At 44.3% G+C, this 21,450-nt stretch overlaps 1 protein-coding gene across 1 annotated transcript in view; it reads left to right on the top strand.

Annotated features, from left to right (window-relative positions):
- Nucleotides 1-21,450, top strand: part of VWA3B (von Willebrand factor A domain containing 3B) — a 224,503-nt gene that overhangs the window by 17,656 nt on the left and 185,397 nt on the right. Inside the window, 2 exon segments of the mRNA XM_064269063.1 lie at nt 6,792-6,961; nt 8,115-8,230. Of these exon segments, the coding sequence (XP_064125133.1) occupies nt 6,792-6,961; nt 8,115-8,230 (286 nt within the window).

A 21,450-nucleotide genomic window follows, 5' to 3' on the forward strand; every position in this document is an offset into this window, starting at 1 on the left:
ATGGCTGACTGCGTGACCTGACATGGCTGCAAATCTCCTGCCGACCTTGCTTTTCTATTTCACTTCCCTCTGCTTTGCGCATCCCCTGTCTCTGGGGTTCGACCCTAGTCCAGGAAATAGGGAGCGACTTGGTGAGTTCCAGGGAAGTCATATAGATGAGGAAGAACCAAGAAAGGAGCTTACACGCTAAACAAATAATTTTGTGAATAAGAATCAGCACAAGAACTGGTTCCTGCAAAAGATCTCTTTAAAGTGTTAAAAAGCAAAGATGTCACTTTAAAGGCTAAGGTGCACCTGACCCAAGCCTTGGTGTTTTCAATCGCCTCACACGCATGTGAAAGCTGGACAATGAATAAGGGAGCCTGAAGAAGCTTTTGAACCATGGTGTTGGCTAAGAGTATTGAATATATCATGGACTACTAGAAGAAGGAACAAATCTGTATTGGAAAAAGTACAGCCAGAATGCTCATTAAGAACAAGGATGGCGAGACTTTGTATCACATACTTTGAAAATGTTATCAGGAGGGACCAGTCCCTGGAGAAGGAAGGCTATCATGCCTGGTAAAGTAGAGGGTCAGCAAAAAAGAGAAATATGCTCAACAAGATGGACTGACATAGTGGCTGCAACAGGGGACTCAAACATAGCAATGATTGTGAGGATGGCGCAGGACCGGGCAGTGCTTCCTTCTGTTGTACGTAGGGTCGCTATGAGTAGGAATCAACTCAATGGCTCCTAACAACACCAATAGGAAGCGGACATCAATAATCCCTGCTTTCTAACTTCTCCATCGTGTCTGACACTAACAGCTCCCATCCCTACGGCACTTTTCTGTTTCTCTGCTGAGTTCGGTAATTTGCTGCAATGTCATGCAAAACTCACAGCCTATGCTTCTGGTTATATAGTCTGTTAAGGTAAAGGATACGGCTCAGGGATAACTCAGGAGCAACATGAAGAGGTGCTCGGGCAAGGCTTGAAAGGTCCCTGAAGCAGAGGGCATGTCCTCCCCAGGAAGCTCTCCTTCAAGGATTCTCTCCCTCAGAAAGCTTCTTTGAGCCTCAGTATTTGGGCGTTTGTCAGCCAGCCCACACGCTCATTACTGGTTACCAGGTGGGCTCCCAGACCAGCTCCCACCTGTTGGTACTAACCGTCAGGTGTGGCCATCATAGCTCAGCTACTCTTAAAGGTTGTTTTACAAAGACCAGAGACAAAGGGCAAACTGCTTGAGGTGACGAAACTTTTAACCACACACAGGCGCTGATCATCAAATCCAGCTTTAAAACTCCCGAGACCATGGAGTATGGGAAAAGCAAAACACACAGACTGTGTCCCTTCACCCATAACCTATGTCTGGGTGTGGTCCCAAGGAAAATTCTAGTAAATGCAACTGCCTCGTATATAAAAATGCCATGCCCTGTATTTTATGAGGAGTCAAAAAAAGCACAAGTGTGTGTGTTCCAGGGCGTGGAGTGGGTTCCCATAAGAGCCTGCTTTCTGCTCTAGCCCTTAGATGCACACCAGCGAGTTTCAGAATCAGCCACACACCTGCAATTTGCTGCAAATAGAAAAGATTTAAAGCTTTAAAAATATTTTGGACAGTAACTAACACCCAGACTTTTCCCTACCGGTGGATAAACTGCTTTGGAGTCTCTCTGTGAATGGGTCCCACGAGAACGAGGAAATCAGGTCTTGTCTTGTGCCTACAAAGTTAACATGAAAGCCCAGTTTTTGTATCAACCCCACAGGAGAAATGAGGGATGTACTTGATTATGATGAGGGAGATGCCTGCAGGTCTCTGGCCTCCTCCAGGGTTGGGCTCTGTAACCACAGGTGGACCAGGAAGGTTGGACAGAGAGGGACACCTGCAGGTGATCCTTGGTGTCTAAGGGGAGTCTAGACAGAGCGTCTGGGTCTGTTTAAATCACGGTTATAACAGTAGTTTTTGAGGACGCTGCTGATGGATGGATTACGGTTTCATCCCGCAAAAAAGAATCTGGTTCCAGAAAAGCAGCATGCAGGGGATGGAGGAAACGCTTGGCAGTTTAGAGGGGCTGGCAGTCCTCTTCAGAGTCTAGGTGTGTTGAGTGCCATTGGGTTTTTGCTCTTTAGTATCCTCTGGTCCAAGGATGTATATCTTCGGAAGCTAATAGCTTTCTTAGCCTTTATGAGGAAAGGTGGTGTGCCAGGAGGCCCTGGAAGGTCTGCTGACTCACGGATGGGAAGGATCTTCAGGAAAGAGAAGGCTTTATTTAAAACCCTGATTCCAAGTCACCCGAAAAGGCTAGCTGAAGGGCTTTACTTTTGCTTTCAGCCGTGGTCATCTTCCTTAGAGGGCACCTGTATTTCCACATGTGTTCTCTCAGCTCCTCTTCCATCCACTTGATAGGAAAAGCTTTGTTTAGTTGTGGTTTAAATCATAGTCACTGTGAGACTGAGTGGGTGAACGAGAGGCAGACTCACATGATCCCGTGAGGGGCCTGCACTGCTGGATGATAGGCTGAAGGACAGGCCACACTGGTCTGTGTGCCTGTCATTTCATTGTTCCCTTGCACTGGTTCAGACAGCAGTCACATCATTTCTTCTTTGAGTGCCTAGTGCCTAGCAAGAGCTCGGCAAGTGTTTGTTGGATGCTGAAGGAATGGAAATGGAATAATGTTGATTTTCTAAGGGCCGGGGACTAAATGTGGGTTCAAGGGATTCCCATCCCCAAGCTCTGGCACAGGTTAGAGTCTTTTGAATTGAAGGGAGGTGGTCTGCATGGGACCAACCCACTGCTGTCAAGTCGATTCCGACTCATAGCGACCCTATAGGACAGAGTAGAACTGCTGCACAGAGTTTCCAAGGAATGCCTGGTGGATTTGAACTGCTGACCTTTTGGCTAGCAGCCATAGCTCTTAACCATTGTGCCACTAGGGTTTCCTGCATGGGACCAGGCAGGTGAATTTGCTGAGCCTTGTATGACTCTGGTGGTGATAGTGGGTGAGTGCAGGGACCCTGTTACAGTGTTTAAGGTTGTGTGAGGAATAAGACAGAATTTTGCTAGACCTCTAGCAGCTGTTCTGGTTGACTTTTGTTTTTGCTCCCTGGAAGAGTGGAGATTTTATACTTGGAGGCTTTGGGGAAGAAAGGGCACTCAGAGTGGAACAGCTTCTCCCAGTCCATGTCTTCCTTTCCCCAAACCTGTAGCTCTGAGAGTATGAAGGAATCTTTGGCCTGGTAGGATGCAGGTTACCGGCCTGAATCTGCAGAGCGAATGTCCCAGGTGTGGCCAGAGGGTTACCACAGAATAATACATGTCAAATGGGAGTATATCCACTTCCTTATACTTTATGTAGTATCAAGAGGCAAGAGCTTTTTGTTTTGTTGTTGTTTTTATTGTCCTTTAGATGAAGGTTTACAGAACAAACTAGCTTCTTATTAAACAATTAGTATACATATTGTTTTGTGACATTGGTTACCAATATCATGACATGTTGGCACTCTTCCTTCTTGACCTTGGGTTCCCTGTTACCAGCTGTCCTGTCCCCTCCTTCCTTCCAGTCCTTGCCCCTGGACTGGTGTGCCTCTTTAGTCTTGTTTTGTTTTATGGGCCTGTCTAATCTTTGGCTGAAGGGTGAACCTCAGGAGTGACTTCAGTACTGAGCTAAAAGGGTGTCCAGGGGCAAAGTGGCAAAAGCTTTTGACTCACTCCAAAAAAGCTGATTGAAACCCAGATATTTCCCAGTAATTGCATGTACTGTTTTAGCAAATATAGTACAAATCAGCATTTAGGGAAATGCTAGTCACTGAGGTAGCTGCTCCCGGGCTGAAGGCTGCTGCTGATCCCCAAGACTGGCTCTTGCCCTCAAGGAGCTCCGAGTTACTCACAATCTGGTTAAAGAGTAAGGATTCTCACCAGGATAAGTCATATAACCTCCTGGGCCCAACTTCTGGCCAGCAGTGCCAGTATCAGGAGGCAGGAGCTTGGATGGTTGGGGGAGCCAAGGAAGTGAAAATAGCGCCTTCCTTTGAGCCCCTTCTCTGTCTGTCCCATGGTGTTGGCTTCACAGTTCTGGGGTTCATGTTCCCCTCTAATAGGCGACTGGCTTTGCCACGATGAGCCAGCATAGTGGAGCGATTAAAAGCAAAGGCAGAGGTTCATGGGGTCAGACAACCTGTGTTTACTAGTGGGGAGACCCAAGTCAGCTAGCATTTCCAAGTCAAAGTTTCTTCATCTGTAAGCTGGGCATGAGAATACTAACTCATATTCCACAGGACTGTTGTGAGTGTTGAATAAAATAATTCACATTAGCATATCATCCCAAGTAGCAGATAACCCCAAAGCCATTTTCATTTAGCTTTAAAAGGCATTTTGCCAGTTATGGGGGATGGGGATAGGTATGTTTATCTTCCTCTCTGTTTTTCTAAATGTCGTCCCGTGAGTAGAAAAGAGAGGCAGAAAGGCAGTGTGCTGAGAGTGAGGGTGGCATTGGTGGTCTCGATGTAAATCACGTCCCGGGACATCTGTACCGCAGGTAATGGACAGTGGACTGAAAACGTGTGCAGTTTTGAAGGTGAGTAATAAACTTAACGAATAGCGAACAACCCCGTAGCGTTAATAAAGAAAAGGAATCCTGACTCACCCCTGGGGACAGCAACTTTTAGTTTGATGAAATCTGGAGGTAAAAACATCTGCATAGAAGGACTTCAGACTCTTGAGCTCCTGCCAGAGCACAGAAGCTGAGTTTGCATGGTGTGCAACAAAGATGCATGGGCATCAGAAGCCCACCCTGAGGTATTTGTCTTCACCTGTCTGTTGACCTGCCATACCCCAGGAAGTACTCCCTGTGTCCGTTTCCCTGTCTTGGACCATGTGTGATTTTAGATCTTCATGAGAGCATCAACCTGCTCCCATACTAGACTTGGGCACTGATGCAGCTTGGAAAACTAATAAAATTCATCTAAGTGGGAGCCTGTTTAATGCATCTTACATAATGTGATGTTTAGCACCAGGAAAAGAACGAAATAGAATGCATTCGCTAGAAGAATAATAGAAAACGTGATGTCTCCATAACCCCAAACCAAAAAACCCACTGCCACGGAGTCAGTTCTGAGTCATAGCAACCCCATAGGATTTCCAAGGCTGTAAATCTCCACAGACGTGGACTGCCACATCTTTCTCCCACAGAGTTGCTGATGGATTCAAACAGCCGACTTTTCAGTTAGTAGTCAATCTTTTTAACCACTGTGCCACCAGGCTCCTCAATAGTAATGAGTAACCTGGAGAACATGATTTCTTCGTTCAGTGCTGTTCTTTTGCCTCCCTGGCTGAAAGCGATTTAAGAAATTTATGATGTCCCTCAGTCTTTACCTGCCATTAGGCTACTCTTTAAAATTAAGGAGTTGGTGTTGAAGGACCTGGACCATGGGCTGGGAGGGTGCTTTTTTGTGCCTGGTTTGAGGAGGGTTGTTGCTGAAGTAGCCTACTCTCAGCATTCACTCTGGCTTTCTCAAAACTCCCAGCCTGCGCCCTCAGCCACCCCTGTCCCCACCTGCTTCCTGGACACACAGTCTGTCCAATCTGTTTCAGACAGGTAGGGAACCAGGAGTCCACCCCTCTGTCTGCCTGGTGAGTTCAAGTCCCAGGTTTAAAGTCAAGGTGAGAATGTCAGCTATTTACCTTCAGTTAAAAAAAAGAAAAAAATGGGCTTGGGATTAGAGCAAGGAAAGAGTCATGAGTCCTAACAGGTTGGTGACATCTGTTTATCCCTTAAAGCTCGGTACATTTGCAGGGATTTCTTCTCCGGTTCTCTGTAAAGGTAATCCATTAGGATGTTTTCAGCAGCAGGTTTAGATGATGTCTGTTCCTGGTTCTCTCTCTCTCTCTTTGTCTCTTTCTACCCCCCCCCGACATGCATGCGCGCAGACACATACACACACACCCACCACTTGCCCCAGGTTACAGAACTCGTTAGTGACATGGGAGATAAACACCGTGGAAGGGAAAATCCTGGAGAAGAACCAGCTGTGTGGCTGTGGTTGGGATTGGGACAGTTGTCACTGGGGCCCTATTGAATAGATTTTCCATCTCTCTAGATTAAGGAAGGAGTATTTCTTTGTGATTGGGTGAGGTATGTATCTCCCAGAATGGCTGGTCTAAGGGCATGGCTGTGGTTGGTGGCTCCCGGCACAGGGTTTGCTCGTTCTCCCATTCTTCTCATGGCCTGGCATGGTGGTGGGTGGACCTGGCTCCTGGCCTGCTGTGTGAAGTTAGCATGGCTCTCACCTTCCCAGGCATGTGTTTCCCCACTGGTGAAATGAGATCAGAGAACGACGCAACGGGGACTATGCCCTCCTTCTATGCCCTCCTTCCTCGTTCTGTCTCCCTGAGGAGGGATGAGTTTGCGTTGTAGGGTTCTGGCCCTGCCACAGGAGATGACTAATTATCTTGCTGCCCACAGTAGCCATGCCAACACTTCCTCAGGTACTTAACTTGAAAACAGCCACTCCTGACTGGTTTAATATGTTTATGGGCTTGGGGAAGCTATTCTCCAAATCTGCCAACCATATTCTTCCCATGCAATACCTGAGACTGTAGCCACTGCCAATAGACCTTCTTGGCACCAGGCCTTGAAGAGCTCATTTCCTGACTTCGGTTCCCAAACGCCCTCATAAAACACTGAGCAGGCTGCTATTCTTTGTTTTTATCCATTAAAAAAAAAGAAAAAGTTTCATAGAAAGTATATTACGGATAAGTCCAGTACAAGGCTAGGTCGTGTCAGGAAGATAAACTGTTGGTACCATTGTTTTGCAGATTGAATCCATTTACTACTTTGTGGTGGGAGACATTCCTGAGGGATCCAAGGAGCTTCTCCTTCAGAGGGTGCTGGAGATCCCATATCCAGTCTGCACAGTGTCTTTCAACGCCAGAGGAGAAGGCACGATAGCTTTTTTAAAGGATCTGAGTGCCAAGAGCCACAGCAGGTAGGCAGAAAACGTGCTTGTGAGTGACAGTGAGTTCCTGCCTACACAAGATCAAGGCAGGTGGTGGATTCTTTATGGTCTTTCTAAACAATTTGTTGCTGTGTTCTTCTCCTCTTTCTAGTACATTTTGTAGTCTTTATGCACCTCCTTTGACTTATGTGTCTGCGTTGTGAGTTTCGGTCCCTTGTAGAAAGAGCCCAGATAGATGTGGTAGATGTGGTCCATTAGTCCTTTGGACCAATCTTTCCCTTGAATCTTTACTTTTCTTCATTCTTGCTCCCAAAGGGATGAGACCAGTAGAATATCCTGGATGGCTGCTCTCAGGCTTTTAAGACCCCGGACGCTACCCGAGAGGTGGAACCCTTGTGCGGTTGGAGGAGCATTACTCAGAGAGTCACCTGCCCATCTGAAAGAAACCCTCTGCTGTTACTGACTTTTTGGATTCCCGATAATTGGCTTTCAGGGTGCAGCTGAGCCTGTTACCCCATGCACTATACCGCCCTTCTCAAGCTTTAGGGTGCACAGACCTGCTCGGGATCTTGTTAAAGCGTGTGTTCCCGTTCAGCAGACCTGGGATGGGGCCTGAGAACTTGCATTCCTGGCCTGTTCCCAGGTGATTTTCCTGCTGCTCCTTGGGCCACGCTTTGAGTAGTGAGACCCGAAAAACTAGACCACATACAAATTCTTTTAATTAGCGCTGAAGCGTAGCTGCTGGGGAAGCTTGTGTTTACTGAGTTAAAGAGGAGTTAAATTAGCCGTGGTGCCTGGGTTACAAGTTTTCAACACACTGAGGTGGCAGAGCTGATGGACTCTTGTCTTGTCAAAACTGTATTAACATGTGTGAACCCTGGGAACAAAAGAATACATGTAAGCGCAGTGTATCATTTTTCTAGGATCAATAAGTACCGTTTGGTTGAGCTAATCACCCTCTAATGAAGAGCCATCAGTTAAAATCCCAAACTGCTCACAATTCCCTGTACTCTTCTGTCTGTCTGACTCTTGCCTGTGAGGATTGAAAAGGTTCAGGAAAAGCAGTGAACAGGACCAAGACTCCTGGCACCAGAGGGAGCAGGTTGAAAGTCCTGGGATCCATAACAGATAAGCACAGAGAGTGTTTTAGTGGCCTAACATTGAAAATGTCGTAACGTTTCAGATTCCACGCGTTCGCCGAGAGAACAGAGTGTGTGGAATTTCCTGCACTGACCACAAAGGATGGCAGAAGTGTAATTACTTGGAATTCAAGGAAGCTGAAAGGAAAACTCCCTCCAGGTACCCGGACACTGGAAGAGTTGTGCAGTTTATAGCCTTAATAATTTCAGACGGTCGGTGTCCTTAGGAAATAAAGTAGTAGGTAGGGACTGGCGGTGCCTTTTGCTTTGTTTATATGGTAAGAGGGAATAGTTAATGGGTGTTAATTAATTGTGAATCTGTCGGCCTAGCAACCAGGGAACCTTGTGGAAATGTGACCCCAGGCATGTCAGGGTGGCCTTCGTTCCTGGCCAGGCAGAGCTGCCCTGCTGTGTAGGCTGGCTGGAGGACTGCAGTGAGGATGCCTGCAGATCTATCTTGTGGGGCTTTCTCCTGCTCCCCTCCCGCAGAGAAAGCAGTACTTGTGAGATTGACATGTCCTTGATGAGGGCCAAGGCCACAGAAGAATCCTTTTCGAGGATGAATGAATCTCACCTGTCAACCAAGGAATGTGATGAGAGAGTTTAACAGGCACAGAGAATGAGGTCGCAAAATCAATGAGAAGTAGGGTTGTGATTCGGGTAAACAGTAAAAGAAGGTTACACAGAACACAAGAAATCAATTTCATTTAGGCTGATGGAATTGCAAAGAGCCAAAGACCCTGCATAACCACCACCCAGAAGAGGCGGGAAGGAAGCTCCTGCTGGATGTTGTGGCCCAGCAGGATAGTTAGAACTGTCTTAGAAAGCCCATCCCCACCTCCATCCGCCTATTCATTTTAGTTATCAAACAGAAAGATTTCTAGCTTTAGTGCAAGACAGGAACAACTCTTAGGGAGGAGGAGAGCATACGTCCCTTTAAAAGATTCCTCTGTTTACGTAGATGGTGTGGTAACAGCTCCCAGGAGAAGGGAGGAGGGAGGAGGCAGTTGGGCCCCAGGCTAAGTCGTCAGGTGGAGACAAAGGCAGATGATAGAGTCACAAAGCCTGTTGTAGACACACTTTGTGGATTCAGATTCTTAGTGCCCCCAAACATAACAAGGGGACAGGTTCTAGTAGAGCTCACTGGGGGTGCTGCTGTAGGTAACTAATACCTTTGTCAAAGCAGACATCTCCAGAGAATTGGAGAAAATGTCAATTGATGAACAAGGTTGGTAAAAGTCTTAAAAAAATGAATTCAGTATATGTACCATGCCTATTTAAAGTAATTTACAAGGTTAATTAATATCACTTGCAAGTAAAATTTTGCAGAAGCTAATTCAAAAATGATTACAGCAGGACATCAACTGGGAACTGCCAGAAATTCAAGCCCGATTCAGAAGAGGACTTGGAACCAAGGATATCATTGCTGATGTCAGGTGGATCTTGGCTAGAAGCAGACAATATCAGAAAGATGTTTACCTGTGTTTTCTTGACTATACGAAGATGTTCTATTGTATGGATCGTAACAAATTATGGATAACATTGCAAAGGATGGGAATTCTAAAACACTTAATTGTGCTCATGTGGAACCTGTACATAGACCAAGAGACAGTCATTCAAACAATACAAGGGATTACCACATGGTTAAAAATCGGGAAAATTGTGTGTCAGGGTTGTGTCCTTTATCATCCTTCAATCTGTATGCTGAGCAAGTAACCTGAGAAGATGGGCTATATGAAGAAGAATGCAGCGTGAGAACTGGAGACTATTTAACAGCCTGTGTTATACAGATGACAAAACTTTGCTTGCTGAAAGAGGGGAGGTCTTGAAGCGCTTACTGATGAAGCTCCAAGACTGCAGCCATCAGTATGGATTACACTTCAAAAGAACAAAAACAACAAAATCCTCACAACTGGACCAATAAGCCACATCATGATAAATGGAGAAAACACTGAGGTTGTCAAGAATTTCATTTTACTTAGATCCACAATCAACACCCATGAATGCTGCAGTCAAGAAATCAAACAACATACTGCATTGGGTAAATCTGCTGCAAAAGACCTCTTTAAAGTGTTAAAAAGCAAAGATGTCACTTTGAGGACTAAAGTGCCCCTGACCCAAGCCATGGTATTTCCAGTTGCTTCATATGCATGTGAAAGCTGGACAATGAATAAGGAAGACTGAAGAAGAATTGATGCCTTTGAATTATGCTGTTGGTGAAGAATATCGAATATGCCATGGAATGCCAAACAAATCTGTCTTGGAAGAAGTACAGCCAGAATGTTCCTTAGAAGTGAGAATGGTATGATTTCATCTCATGTACTTCGGACATGTTATCAGGAGGGACCAGACCGTGGAGAAGGACATCATGCTTGGTAAAGTAGGAAAGAGAAAGACCCTTAATGAGCTGGTTGACATAGTGGCTGCAACAGTGGGCTCAAACGTAGTAACAATTGTGAGAATGGTGCCGGATGGGTCAGTGTTTACACAGGATTGCTACGGGTCAGAACTGACTGGATGGCACCTAACAACAACAATGTTAAACTAGAGGACAATGATTCAATTAGGGTAAAGACAAGAAGTGTGAGCCATCACCAGCTCCCCATAGTGTGCCTGTCACTGTAAATGGGGCTTAATTTTGGCCTAGTGTTTCCTGGCATCTTAGGTATAAAGAAAACATATCTGGCTGCATAGCTTACATTTCCAGCAGCTACCTAGCCCTGCAAAGCATACCAGTTAAATTACAGATAAAAACATTTTCCTTAGAATGAAATGCTTGGAGTGTGGCTTGCCACTCTAATGTCATTTCAGTGATCACATGTACTGAGTTTTTGAAGAGTCCCAAATCCTAAATGTGGGATCTTGCTCCTTGCCCCAGAAGTGCCAACATTTCAAAGCCTACCTCTCCCACTGAAAAACTGCCCAGAAATCCTTGACAGATCATTTTGTCTGGAAAATATGGTTTCCAACCTCACCTGGGCCTCAGAGGCAGTTCTTTACACCCGTTCCTGATCAGTTACCACATCAACTGTGTCAAGCACTTAGCCCTGTCGTTTTTCCTCAGGCCTCACCTATGTTCTGCCCCTCCCCTAGCTCCCCTTAGGAGATAAGTTTGTGCCTCCTATCGTATAGAAAATAAGGTCTGTCACTGAGGGGCTGGAGGATCATTGCTCAGAGAACAAACCTCCAAATCTGAAAGAAATTGCCATTTGGATTCCAGAAAATTGACTTTCAGGGTACTGCTTAGTCTATTATCACATGTACTAAAACAAAACAAAACAAAAAACCAAATCCATTGCAGCCTAGTTGATTCTGACTCATAAGGACCCTGTAGGACAGAGTAGAACTGCCTCATAGGGTTTCCAAGGAGTACCTGGTGGATTTGAACTGCCGAGTATTGGTGAGCAGTGGTCTCAGTCACCTAGTGCTTCTATGACAGAAATACCACAAGTGGATGGCTTTAACAAAGAGAAATTTATTTCCTCAAAGTAAAGTAGGCTCAAAGTCCAAATTCAGGGCATCAGCTCCAGGGGAAGACATTTTCTCTCTGTCGGCGTTTTCATCAGTCTTGCCCTGGACTAGGAGCTTCTCTGAGCAGGAACCCCCAGTCCAAATGGCGCTCTCTGCTCCTGGCACTGCTTCTTTCTTGGTGCTTTGAGGTGCCCCCTCGCTGCTTGCTTCCCTTTCCTTTTATCTCTTGTAAGATACAGGCCACACCCCAGGGAAACTCCCTTTACATTGAATCAGGGATGTGACCTGGGTAAGGGTATTACAATCTCACCCTAATCCTCTTTAATGTAAGATTACAATCACAAAATGGAGGGCAACCACAGAATACTGGGAATCAAGGCCTAACCAAGTTGACACATGTCTCTGGGGGACGCAATTCAATCCACAGCAGCAGCTGAACTCTTAACCACTATGTCACCAGGGTTTCCCCAGTGCAAAAAGGGATGCTGAAATCCCCGTAGTCAAGAGAAATATTTTAATGTGATCTTTAAAAAATCAACATTAATGCAAAAATCCATGGCAGACAAAAAATATTAAAAAAAAAAATTTTTTTAACGTTCTGCTCCAGTGCTGTGCCAAGCCATATTGAAGCCTGAAGTAAAAGAAAAGCTTTTTTCCAGATTGTTAAAATAGAAAATATTCTGGAAAATGAAAACACAGGTGTATTAAAACTCCACATTATTTTAAGTTTAAATATTTGGGAGTATATTCCTGTCTTTTGCTAAGCTTTTACATTCATCAAACACTTTCAAGTTTACTAATATTTGTGTTCCTGGGAGGGTAGTATCCCAGGCTGCCAGGGGTTGGCTGGGTAATCCTGGGCACTGGGCGGACTTTATGCCTTTCTCTGCCAGGGTTGACTTTCTAGTTTAGAGATTCTGCATTGACCCAGCACAGGCGCCACCTCACCATCAAATGCTAGATCAGCCTTACACTGAGGGAGGGTGGTGGATTTAACCTGGCTGCTGATGCCCACTGGAAATGCAGCCCCCCACGTTCCTCCTTGTAGCCACTCTTCCTCTGGCTTTAGGCCCAGAACTGGCTGGGGTCCCTGCTCTCCTGTACACTCCGGGGCGTATAGTGGGGGGTGGCTGCTCTGTTAAATAGCTATCACCTTCCATGTCATGCTCTCTGCAGGTGAGTGTCCCTCCCTCTTTTCTTCTTTATTGTGGAGCTGGCTGTCTGCTGGGAGAGGGGAAAATGGTACTAACAGAGCCTGGATGACTGTGGGACCAGAGTTGTGCTATCTTCTGGTGCCTGTCTGAGCTGCCTCTGTCCTCTGCTGCCTGCCTTGGCTTCCTGTTACTGAGTGTGGGTCCTCTCATGGTCTCTACCATGAAATACTCATCTTATTCATGTGTGGGTCCTCTCCATTGTCTCTGTCTACCATGAAATACTCATTTTACTCATGTGTGGGTCCTCTCCATGGTCTCTGTCTACCATGAAATACTCATCTTACCCATGTGTGGATCCTCTCCACGGTCTGTCTACCATGAAATACTCATCTTACCCATGTGTGGATCCTCTCCACGGTCTGCCTACCATGAAATACTCATCTTACCCATGTGTGGGTCCTCTCCATGGTTTCTGTCTACCATGAAATACTCATCTTACGCATGTGTGGGTCCTCTCCATGGCCTCTGTCTACCATGAAATACTCATCTGACGCATGTGTGGGTCCTCTCCATGATCTCTGTCTACCATGAAATACTCATCTTACGCATGTGTGGGTCCTCTCCATGGTCTCTGTCTAGCATGAAATACTCATCTTACCCATAAGCAAGATAAAACAGAGGTGTGTTGAGCACCCTTACACTCAGAATCTTCCTTGGAAAAGATTCCACTCTAAGGCTGAGCAACGTTTTTTCCCATTCTTGCCCTGGGGCCGGGACTCCTCAGTCCACAGTCTCCTGGTATGTGCTCTAGGCCATCGTTGATGGTAGGTTGAGAAGAAGGCCTGATACAAGTGTCCCCTGGCCTTGGTGCCTGACTCTTGGTGGATCTGTGGACAGTGCTCCCACCTAGCTTCCTAAAGCCTTTAAACATGGTGACTGGGGCTTGACTGTCATGATAGTTTTCATCTGCCCTGGATGGCAGGTTCTGGGCTGGTGCTGCTGAAATAGTCCTTTCTTCATAGTTTGAAATGGAGACCTGAAAAATCATCTTCCATGTTTCTCTATTTCTGGGTCTTCTCAGGAAGTCAGGGAAACTAATCCTTTATGCAAGTGGTCTTTCTGCTGACCACTTTATATCTGAATAGGGACTTAAAGGAGCCCTGGTGGTGCAGTGGTTAAGAGCTTGGCTGCTAACCGGAAGGTCAGCAGTTCAAATCCACCAGCCACTCCTTGGAAACCCTATGGGCAGTTCTGCTCTGTCCTGTAGGGTTGCTATGAGTCGGAATCGACTCAATGGCAGTGAGTTTTGGATTAGGGACTTAAAAGCATTCCTGTAATATTGTTTGAAGCTCAGTCTCATCCCAGGCCACTGGGTTCTCCAAGTCAACTGTGACTTCTGAGAGGTGACCACCCTCTGCACACCTGTGCACTTCCCTAGGTTCTAGTTATTGGCTTAAGATGAACTGATCCCAGTGGAGCAGTGTGTCGGGAAGACCGTACTAAGTTCTGGCAAACTCAGGTGAGGCCCCGTAAATGGCAGATAAGACTCTCTGGTCACAAAATCAAGGCAGACCTTTTTTTTTTTTTCTTCTAGAATGCAGTTTAATTTTTTATTCCAATCTCCTTCTATCCTACCAAGGAGCCCTGGTGGCACAGTGGTTAAAGCATCCGGATACTAACTGAAAGGTGGGTGGTTCGAACCTACCAGCAGCTCTTTGGGAGAAAGATGTGGCAGTCTGCGTCTGTAAACATTTATGGGCTTGGAAATCCTATGCGACAGTTCTACCCTGTCCTACAGGGCTGCTATGGGATTGGTGGGAAATGAACCTCAGTAACTCTCAGCTGAGCTGAGTAAGCTCCTCCTGAGATTACCACCATTCCGAAGTCTGAGGCGGTGTTAGCTTCCGAAGGGGACTGTAATAAGTGGACATTGTGCCTGAAAACCACCCTGTAAATACCCACTGTTGTTGTCTTTTGGCCACTTCAGGTTGAGTTCTCTATGCCCATGCTAGGCTTCTCATGGGGGAGCCTTTTGAAGACTCTGTGCCATCTCCCAGGATTCACCGTGCAGCCTTCCTCCCTAGAGTCTTGCCACCTCCCAAGGTTCTGAAAGGAAGTAGACCCTGTGGCCGTCTTCTTCCCCAAGCCAAGTGGTGTTTCCTTTTAGTCTGGGGAAACTCCTCTCTCTTTACCAGTTCTTCAAAGCTACCCCCTCTATAAACCCTAACACCTACCTCTCCTAGGGCCCTAGGCTTTTTGGGGAAAAAAAGTCAGAATATCTTGTAGGCTGCTTCATCTTTCTATCTTGCTGCATGCCGCCTTGGGGCAAATTTGCAATAAGCCTGACATCTGCTTGACTGAGGAGGGGATAGGGAAAAGAAAACACAGGGAAAATGTAGATTAACGTCACAAAATATGATCTAATCCCATGTATAAACGTATAATTTTAAACCCTAACCCCAGGATGGCTTATCTGTGAACATGGAGTCCACTGAGGTAATACAGTGAGTTACTTTGTTTTGTGGTGTTCTAAAATCACACTTCGGGACAGGTGTCAGACAATGGAAGGTGAAGTGTTTGTGTGCTTTTAAGGTAGTGACGGATGTAGCTCTAGAGCTGCTCCATCCAGTGCAGGAGCCACTGACCACCTGTGGCTGTTGAGCACTTGAAATGTGGTGAGTCCAAACTGAGATGCGTTGTAAGCGTAAAATATACACTGGATTTCATTCAGTAAAGCCTTTCATAAAGACTTAGTGTAAAAAGAATGTAAATTATCAACCACATTAATAATTTTTAATATCCATAATATTGGGCTAAATGAAATATATTAATAAAATTAATTCCACCTGTTTCTTTTTAAAATGTAGCCACTAGAAAATTTAAAATTACATGTGATCTGCATCATATGTCTACTGCATAGTGCTAGTCTAGAGCTAAAATGGCTGACCCTATCACTCCCATAGCTGTATGACCTGGGACAAGTTATTTAACCTCTCTGTCTCCTTTTCCCCGTTTGTAAAATGGGAATAATAGATTCTTTAATATTATCTTAAAAAACTCCTTGCCATCACATTGGTTTCAACTCATAGTGACCCTATAGGGCAAAGTAGAACTGCCCCATAGGGTTTCCAGGGAGCAGCTGGTGGATTTGAACTGCCAACCTTTTGGTTAGCAGCCATGTTGTTGTTGTTCTTAGGTCCTGTCGAATTGGTTCCAACTCACAGCGACCCTATGCACAACAGAATGAAACACTTGCCTGATCCTGCACCATCCTTCCAATTGTTGCTATGCTTGAGCCCATTGTTGCAGCCACTGTGTCAATCCATCTCGTTGAGGGTCTTCCTCTTTTTCACTGAATCTCTACTTTACCAAGCATGGTGTCCTTCTCCAGGGACTGATCCTTCCTGACAACATGTCCAAAGTATATGAGACGTAGTTTCGCTATCCTTGCTTCTAAGGACCATTCTGGTTGTACTTCTTCCAAGACAGATTTGTTCATTCTTTTGCCAATCTATGGTATATTCAATATTCTTCGCCAGCACCACAATTCAAAGGTGTCCATTCTTATTCTGTCTTCCTTATCCATCCTTCAGCTTTCGCATGCATATGAGGTGATTGAAAACGCCATGGCTTGAGTCAGGTGCACCTCAGTCCTCAAGATAACTAATATCTTTGCTTTTCAACACTTTAAGAGGTCTTTTGCAGCCGATTTGTCCAATGCAATGTGTCTTTTGATTTCTTGAGTGCACTTCCATGGGTGTTGATTGTGGATCCAAGTAAAATAAAATCCTTGACAGCCTCAATGTTTTCTCCACTTATCATGATGCTGCTTATTGGTCCAGCTGTGAGGATGTTTGTTTTTGTTATTCTGAGGTGTAATCAATACTAAAGGCTGTAGTCTTTGATCTTCATCAGTAAGTGCTTCAAGTCCTCTTCCCTTTCAGCAAGCAAGGTTGTTTCATCTGCATAACGCAGTTTGTTCATGAGTTTTCCTCCAATCCTGATGCTGGGTTCTTCATATAGTCCGGCTTCTTGGATTATTTGCTCAGCATACACATTAAATAGGTATGGTAAAAGGATAAAACCCTGACACACACCTTTCCTGACTTTAAACCATGCATCCCCTTGTCCTGTTGGAACCACTGCCTCTTGATCCATGTACAGGTGCCTCATGATCACTATTAAGTGTTTCGAAATTTCTGTTCTCTGAAATGTTACCCATAATTTGTTATGATCCACACAGTCGAATGCCTTAGCATAGTCAATAAAACACAGGTAAATATCTTTCTGGTGTTCTCTGCTTTCAGCCAGGATCCATCTGACATCAGCGATGATATCCCAGGTTCCACCCCTGTTCTAAGTTTGACTAGAATTTCTGGCAGTTCCCTGTTGATATACTGCTACAGCTACTTTTGAATGATCTTCAGCAAAGTTTTGCTTGCATGTGTGTTTATGATACTGTTCAATAATTTGCGCATTCATTTGGATTGCCTTTCTTGGGAACATGCATAAATATGGATCTCTTTCAGTCAGTTGGCCAGGTGGATGTCTTCCAAATTTCTTGGCATAGATGAGTGAGTACTTCCAGTGCTCCATCCATTTGTTGAAACATTTCAACTGGTATTCCGTCAGTTCCTGGAGCCTTGTTTTTCGCCAATACCTTCAGTGCAGCTTGGACTCTTCCTTCAGTACCACCGGTTCCTGATTATATGTTACCTCCTAAAATGGTTGAATGTTGACCAGTTCTTTTTGGTATAGTGACTCTGTGTATTCCTTCCATCTTCTTTTGATGCTTCCTGCATCATTTAATATTTTCCCAGTAGAATCCTTCAGTATTGCAACTTGAGGCTTTAATCTTTTCTTCGGTTCTTTCAGCTTAAGAAATGCTGAGCGTGTTCTTCCCTTTTGGTTTTCTATCTCCAGGTCTTTGCACGTGTCATCATAATGCTTTATTTTCTTGAGCCACCCTTTGAAATCCTGTTAGCTCTTTTACGTCATCATTTTTTCCTTTTGTTTTAGCTACTTGACATTCAAAAGCAAGTTTCAGAATCTCTTGTGACATCCATTTAGGCCTTTGCTTTCTCTTCTGTCTTTTTAATGACCTCTTGCTTTCCTCATGTGTGATATCCTTGACGTCATTCCACAACTTGTCTGGTCTTTGGTCATGAATGTTCAACACATCAAATCTATTCTTGAGATGGTCTCTAAATGCAGGTGGGATATACTCAAGGTCATACTTTGGCTCTCATGGACTTGTTCTAATTTTCTTCAGTTTCAACTTGAACTTGCGTATGAGTAATTGATGGTCTGATCCGCAGTCGGCCCCTGGCCTTGTTCTGACTGATGATATTGAGCTTTTCCATCGTCTCTCCCCACAGATGTAGTTGATTCGATTCCTGTTTATTCCATCTGGTGAGGTCCATGTGTATAGTCTCCATTTATGTTGGTGAAAAAAGGTATTTGCAATGAAGAAGTCTTTGGTTTTGCAAAATTCAATCATTCGATCTCTGGCACTGTTTCCATCACCAAGGCCATATTTTCCAACTATGGATTCTTCTTCTTTGTTTCCAACTTTCATATTCCAATCTCTAGTAATTTTCAGTGCATCCTGATTGCATGTTTGCTCAATTTCAGACTTGAGACGTTGGTAAAAATCTTCATTTTCTTCATCTTTGGCCTTAGTGGTTGGTGCGTAAATTTGAATAATAGTTGTGTTAACTGGTCTTCCCTTGTAGGTGTGTGGATATTTTCCTATCACTGACAGCATTGTACTTCAGGATAGATCTTGAAATGTTCTTTTTGACGATGAATGCAATGCCATTTCTCTTCATTCCTAGCATATTAGACCATATGATTGTCTGATTCAAAATGACCAATACCAGTCTATTTCAGCCCACTAATGCCTAGGATATTGATGTTTACATGCTCCATTTCATTTTTTGACGATTTCCCATTTTCCTGAATTTATACTTCATAATTCTACATTCCAGTTATTAATGGATCTTTGCAGCTGTTTCTTCTCATTTTGAGTTGTGCCACATCAGCAAATGAAAGCTTCACTCCATCCACATCATTAAGGTCGACTGTATTGAGGAGACAGCTCTTCCCCAGTCGTACTTTGAGTGCCATCCAACCTGAGGGGCTCATCCTCCAGGACTATATCAGACATGTTCTGCTGCTGTTCATAAGGTTTTCACTGGCTAAGGCTTTTCAGAAGTAGACTGTTGGGTCCTTCTTCCTAGCCTGTCTTAGACTGGAAGCTCAGCTGAAACTTGTCTGCCATGGGTGACCCTGCTGGTGTTTGAATACCAGTGGCGTAACTTCCAGCATCACAGCAACACACAGGCCCCCACAGTATGACAAACCCGTTGCTGTAGAGTCGATTCCAACTCGTAGTGACCCTGTAAGACAGAGTAGAACTGTCCCGTAGGGTTTCCAAGCAGTGGCTAGTGAATTTGAACTGCCAACCTTTTGGTTAGCAGCTAAGCTGTTAACCGCTGAGCCACCATGGCATTAAAGATGGGAAGGCAGAGAAGAATAAGGCACTGTCCTGTGTTCAAGGAACTCAAATTTAGTAAAATCAAGACTCTGGAGTTAGACCTGGGTAAAGATTTATCCTTATTAGCTGTGTGATTTTGGTCAAGGTGATTAATCTGAGCTTTAGCTTTCTTATTAATTGGGATAATGATATTTACCTTATGGGTTGTAAGGGATATAAATATATGTATGTGTGTATAAAGTGTTTTCTGCAATACCTGACACAGTTAAGCAGTCAATGAATTATAGCTCTTGTTATATCCATAAGCATCCTTATCCTGTGAGTTATTCTCCAGTATTATTACTACTAGGTAAGCAACTTAAACCACCTGTCAATTTGTCATACTGTGGTGGCTTGGGTGTTGCCATGATGCTGGAAGCTATGCCACCAGTATTTCAAGTACCAACAGGGTCACCCATAGTGGAGAGGTTTCAATGGAGCTTCCAGACTAAGACAGGCTAGGAAGAAAAGCCTGTTGATCTACTTCTGAAAATGAGCCAGTGAAAACCTTATGGATCACAACAGAATATCGGCCAATACGGTAATGGAAGGTGAGCCACCTAGGTTGGAAAAAAAGAGTAAATTCAAGTGCGGTGGCGATCCTGAGGATGACGTGAAGACCGGGCGTCATTTTGTTGATGACATAAGGTCACCATTAGTCAGAGCCAACTCAACAGCAGCTAACAACAAGAAGCAACTTAAAGACTGATTTCTTTCTTTTTTTTTTTTTTTGATTGTGCTTTAGGTGAAAGTTTACAGCTCATGTTAATTTCTCATACAAAAACTTCTACACATATTGTTATATGACCCTAGTTGCAAACCCTATAATGTGACAGCACAGTCCCCCTTCCACCCTGGGTTTCCTGTGTCCATTCAGCCAGCTCTTATCCCTTTCTGCCTTCTCATTCTGCCTCTGGACAGGGGCTGCCCTTTTAGTCTCGTGTATCTGCTTCAACTAAGAAGCACACTCTTCATTAGTGTCATTTTATGTTTTATAGTCCACTCTAATCTTTGTCTGAAGACTTGGCTTTGGAAATGGTTTTAATTCTTGGTTAACAGAGAATCTGGGGCCATGTCTTCTGGGGTTCCTGTAGTCTCAGTCAGACCATTAAATCTGGTCTTTTTATGTGAATTTGAGCTCTACACCACACTTTTCTCCTGCTTCATCAGGGACTCTCTGTTGTGTTCCCTGTCAGGGCTGTCATTGGTGGTAGCCAGCACCATCTAGTTCTTCTGGTCTCAGGCTAATGGAGTCTCTGGTTTATGTGGCCCTTTTGTAAAGACTAATTCTTTATTGCCTTTACTTCTCTGTTATTGGAAACGATGGGGTGGTTAAGAGCTATGGCTGCTAACCAAAATGTTGGCAATTTGAATCCATCAGGCTCTTCTTGGAAACTCTATGGGACAGTTCTACTCTGTCCTACAGGGTCATTATGAGTCGGAATCAACTCAACAGCAATAGGTTTTTTTTTCCTCTCTTGTTATTCCAATTCCCACATTTGTTTTAGTTCTATCATTAAATGTATTTGGTTCTCACTTTTTTTCCACTTACTTTGGTTTTCCCAACGTCTCTTGGTTGGTCGAAGTTCATCTTTTAGTAGTTTTGTTAAGAAGGGCTCACAGGAACAGTATCGCCAGAGTTTTTAAATGTTCTTCTTATAGAATTTATACATAAGGGGCATCTTGTCTGGATATAAATTCCTTGGCTCGTCTTATGGGTTGTGTTCCAGTGCCTTCTCATGTTGTATCTTACTGAGGAGAAAGCCTTTGGTAAGTGACTTTATCTTTTTGCCTGGTCGCCCAACTTTAAAGTTCATGTCTCAGTGTTGACTACTATGGTCAGTTTTCCCTGGTATACAGCATGCCCTTTCCGTTTTTAGGTTTAAGGCCTCGACTTCAGGAAAGTTTCCTTTAATTATGTTTTTTAAATATTTGTTCTGGTCCATTTTTTTTTTTTAATTATTTTTTAAATTTAGCAAACAGGTATATATTGCTTGCTGTGTGCCAGGCACTGTTCCAACCCCTTATCAATTTAACTCATTTAATATTCATAACAACCCTATGGAGTAGGTACTGTTATTATCCTTATTTTAGTTTTGGGAAAACCAAGGTAAAAAGTAGTTAAGAAACTTGTCCAAATTCACATAGGTAGTAAATGGCAGAGCCAGGATTCAAACTCAGACAGTTTGTTCTCTTAACCATTGCACCATGCTGTTT

The sequence above is a fragment of the Loxodonta africana genome, chromosome 15, assembly GCF_030014295.1.
Source record: "Loxodonta africana isolate mLoxAfr1 chromosome 15, mLoxAfr1.hap2, whole genome shotgun sequence".
Lineage (NCBI taxonomy): Eukaryota > Metazoa > Chordata > Mammalia > Proboscidea > Elephantidae > Loxodonta > Loxodonta africana.